At 35.1% G+C, this 4,904-nt stretch overlaps 1 protein-coding gene across 4 annotated transcripts in view; it reads right to left on the reverse strand.

Annotated features, from left to right (window-relative positions):
* The window catches only part of STIL (STIL, centriolar assembly protein), a 58,877-nt gene that overhangs the window by 5,481 nt on the left and 48,492 nt on the right, over window positions 1–4,904 (reverse strand). For 2 of the 4 annotated variants that reach the window (XM_012812473.1, XM_012812471.1), the window contains one exon: window positions 1,270–1,420. In XM_012812473.1, coding sequence (XP_012667927.1) covers window positions 1,270–1,420 — 151 coding nt within the window. Of the gene's footprint in view, window positions 1–1,269; window positions 1,472–4,904 lie in introns of all 4 variants that reach the window. The other 2 variants (XM_012812472.1, XM_012812470.1) reach the window with 1 other exon arrangement.

Here is a 4,904-nt window from a genome sequence, read left to right on the forward strand (position 1 = left end):
GCCTCCCAGAGTACTAGAATTATAGGCGTGAGCCACCGCACTCGGCCTCAGCGTTTATTTTAAAACCAACATATATGAAATCATCTGAGTAATATATTGAGTGTTTTCAAGGATTTATGCTAATTTCTTTATAAATCCAAGTTTTAAATTACTTTCATTTGAAAAATGGTGGTATGTTTCAGAGTTTTAAAAATTAGACCTTCATGTTACTTACAGAATTAGGCTTCTTTCTTTTCTCACTTTCTAAAAACAAGAGTAGCTTGTGATATTATCTCTGACTTCCTGACATTAAAGCATACTTCATTCTCTGAGCTGACAGGCTACTAGCATCAGTATAGGATGTAGCAGGCAAATAACAAATATGTGTTCACTGATGGATACAAAGAGCCCTATGAAGTATATTTAATTAGTCTTCAGTTATAAATGCAGAAATTAAATGTTCCAAAGGCTACAATTTGGATAGAAGTGACAGCCAGGATTCTTTCAACTTTTAAGCCCCACATTAGTTCCTCCAACCAGAATTATCTCTTTTTATTTTGCACTCCCTTTGCTTTACATGACTTTTCAATCTGTTTTATTGTTTGTAACGTGTCCATAATTTACTATTTCCTTTAGGATCTCAAGGGTATGGACTGTCATATTCTTCTTTATATTATCTACTTCTTAAACTAGGGTTTGTTTGTTTGTTTTGAGACAGAGTCTCACTATGTTGCCCTGGGTACAGTGCCGTGGTGTCACAGTTCACAGCACCCTCAGACTCTTGGGCTTAAGCAATTCTCTTGCCTTAGCCTTCCAAGTAGCTTGGGCTGGGTTCGAACCTGCCAGCCCCGATGTATGTGGCCGGTGCCATACCCACTGAGCTACCCTTAGACTAAGTTTTTAATAAATATCCACTTACCTGAACTGAAATTAGTAAATATTATCATAAATATCCTACCACTTTCCAATTCTCAAACTTCCTACAAATTTTTTTCTTTTCTGGTAAAAATTTTAGTTTGAATTTGACAAAATACCAACATATATGTTTAAAATACATCTTTTTTATTTTCTTTTGCTAAGTACCTGATGACTAGCATGTTTATAGTAAATTATTAAATTTAGGTTATCATAATTTATGGAAAGGTCAGAGAAATAAATGATATATTGTTAATAAGGCAAAAATCTTTGTATCTCAAGGTATCAACTGGTTTAAATGCAGGAAAAGCTCAACTAGCATCACCTATACTGAGTAACAATCTCAAAAAGATGAAAGAGTCCACATTTTCTCACCAATAAATCCTGGTAAATTTTCTGGTTATCTGATAGCTGATAAGGAAAGGGTTGCTCAATTTTTGGTTCCTCTGACGTTTCAGTGTTGTTACTGGCACCCTCTGTTGGTCCGGTCTGTAAGCATGGGCTTACATTCTCTGCTGGAAGGGCACTTGGAAAGAACACTGGTATATCAGCTTCTTTATTGAGACCTTGAGAAGAGCTGTTAGAAAGGATATATAATGGATGTGTTAATGATCAAGGAACCTTTAACATATACTACAGGAGAACCTTAGTAAGTTTACCACCCCAGGAACTGTAACAAACTGGTCAACACATGGAGGTAGGTCAGATGTTTGTGACTTGGGGACTGCCTATACTACATTTCAAACATAGTAGGACCTCCATAGTTGACCCCCTCCCTACACTGACCATCTCCTTAAGTGAACCTAACCTGCACACCCGGACATGCACCACATGTACATGTTAGCGCAGGAGCCCTAGCTCCTTATGGTGACCTCCTCTGTATGTTGAGTAGTTTGTTATAATCCCTGGGGTGGTCAACTTATAAATGTTCTACTGTATAATTCTTACCAAACAATTCTATGAGATAGATATTATATATTAGCTCCATTTGATAGGTAAAATATTGAGGTACAGAGAGGTTATAATTACCTACATTTATAGACACAGTACCATTTTTCTAACATATCTTCTTTAAAACTTAGGTTATTTCAAATATTTCTACATTGCTTAATTTTAATTTGATATCATGAGTACCAAGCACACACTTGGTACATAAGCTTAATAAATAATAGCTTTCAAAATATCAGTCAAGAAGATAATTCTAAGAAAAAAATTGATAAATTTGACTACATAAAATAAAAAATTTTACATAGCAAAAACCAATATAAACAAGTCAAAAGACAACAGACAAACTGGGAGAAAATATTCACAACATATACCACAAAGAGCTAGCTAGCATCTCTAGTGTACAAAGAAACTTAAAAATTGAAGGCAAAGGACCTAAAAGTCTATAGAAAAATGGCAAAAGACATAAGTAGGCATCTCACAGATATCAACATGACCTTTAACATGAAAAAATGTTCAAACTCACACATAATTTAAAAAAAACCCTAAAACAATATTGAGATGTCATTTAGTCACCTCTCAGATGGGTAAAAAATTTTTCAAAAAACATGTTATCATATTCTGTCAGCATGGCCATGAGAAAACAAGTCCTTACATACATTTGCTGCTGAGAATGCAAACTGTTACAGCCCTTCTGGAAGGAAATTTGGCAATACTTAAAACAATTGCATATGTATTTAACTCTACATGCAGGAATCCCACTTCTAAACAATTCAAATATACACATGCTCAAAGTAATTCACTGTACCATTGTTTGTAATTGCAGAATACTGAAAACGATCCAAATGCCTATAAATAGGCAAGTAGTTTATTAAACTATGATACATTCACACAATAGAGTACTACTGCAGCTATTACAGAAGCAGGAAGATCTTCAAGAACTGACTGGAGTAATTTCTAAGACATATTGTTAGGTGAAAAGAGCAAAGTTTGAAACAGAACTTATGGTATTCTTTCCTATACTTCATGTAAGAAAGTCTCCCTAAGAAAATAAAGACATACATGTTTCTTTGTGAAAAAGAAACACAGGAAGAAAGGATAAGCCAGAAACTAAAATGACTGGTTACCTAAAGAGGAAGGGTGGGAAAGGATAAGGAAGAAAGGAGATATGGAAATAGGGGAGCAGGGATAAGAAGAGAGCAACCTTTTTCTTAGTATATACTTTACACAGCATTGTCTCTTAGAATGCATAGTAATGTTTCACACCCAACCCCCCAAAATGGAACACAAACAGTAACAAATGAACCTAATGGCTTTATAAACAACATAACCACACTGATGGAAACAGGGAAGAAAAGGACTAACCTAATAACTCTGAAAAACAATATTTTGGCTGGATCCTGTAAGGCTAAAGTTAAAAGAACTGCACATAAATATTATACTGTAGCTGATCTGTATTAACATTCTTAGCAATTTTGAAACTATAGTACTTTATGTGTATATTAGACTGAATAAACTGAATAAATGGTAAGTATAGTGAACACAATGAGAACCAGGTTTCTCACGGTGGGAGAACAAAATTTTAAATTAAGAAAAGAGGAGGCCAGGCACAGGGGCTCATGCCTGTAATCCTTACACTCTGGGAGACCGAGATGGGTAGATTGCCTGAGCTCACAGGTTCGAGACCAGCCTCAGCAAGAGCAAGACTCTGTCTCTAAAAAATAGTTGGACGTTGTTTGTAGGTGCCTACAGTCCTAGCTACTCAGAAGGCTGAGCAAGAGAATGCTTGAGCCCAAGAGTTTGAAGCTGTAAGCTGTGATACCATGGCACTCTACTGAGGGTGGCAAAATGAGACTCTGTCTCAAAAAAAAACAAACCCCCCAAACAGTAAAGAGGGTATTGGATTAGAATTGAAGAGTCAGTATATAGTCAAGGATTAGGATTTTTATATAGAGATAGATACATCTAAAAATAAGTATAGATTTATAAATATGCATGGGTTAGCAGGCATATATTTATGTATGTGTATTTGTGTAATATATAATCTATCTGCTAAAAGGGCCTAGAAGCACAGAAATAACAGTTTAACAAAGAGCATACCTAGCTGGTTACTTAAATACCATACTCTCATACCAGCACTCTTGATTCTGTATTTATTTCCATGCTGGAGCAGAGAAAATACAAATAAACCCGGAACATATTGTGGCATCAGAAAATAAGAATATGTACAAAAATGAATGAGGGCAAGGCGGTGCCTGTGACTCAAGGAGTAGGGTGCCGGCCCCATATACCAGGGGTGCTTGGTGGGTTCGAGCCTGGGCCCAGCCAAAACTGCAAAAAAAAAAGGGGACTTGTGCAAAATAAACAGAAGCCAATTAAAAGAGCTTCTGATGGCCTAAACTGGAACAAACTGAACAATAAAATGATAGCATTAGATTATAACATAGAATATATGAAACAGCCAAGAATCCTTACTGGCATAAATGAATAAGGAGTGGAAAAGAAGGAACAGCTTCTTTCCTTACAGAAGAATTCAATTTATAAATGTAGAAGGAATGAGGAAAGTACAAAATCATCATTAGGCAAATACTACAGTACTAACTGCTGTAGGCAAGATCCGTAGATGGGTCCTAAAATAAATGGAAGAAAAGGAAGAAAGCTTGAGAAGAGGGTATCTGTAGTTTTGAAATATCTTCTTCAAAGGGTTTATTTACTAATAATAAGTAAATAATAATAAAATTATTAAATAATAATTCTTTAGTAAATTTATTAAATAAAATGGAGATTATAATAATCACCTTCTGGTCTCTCGGAAACAGATAAACTGATCTTAAAAATCAGGAAGGAGCTCTCCAAGTCACCCAGTCCATCTCCTTCCTAGAGAAGAGACTGTATTCAAATCAGTAAAGATAGAAGTGAATTTATTCTAATCCCAAAAGAATGTCAGTGAAATTACATTACATAATTTCCTTAAGTATCCAAATTTGGTACAGTGAAATAGGTTATCAAGAATTAAATCTTATACATAGAGAAAAAAGTCTTAAAAAAAAAAAAAACCCTGGCTA

This window comes from Otolemur garnettii, unplaced genomic scaffold, assembly GCF_000181295.1.
Source record: "Otolemur garnettii isolate 467f Iridium unplaced genomic scaffold, OtoGar3 scaffold00210, whole genome shotgun sequence".
NCBI classification, from domain to species: Eukaryota; Metazoa; Chordata; class Mammalia; order Primates; family Galagidae; genus Otolemur; species Otolemur garnettii.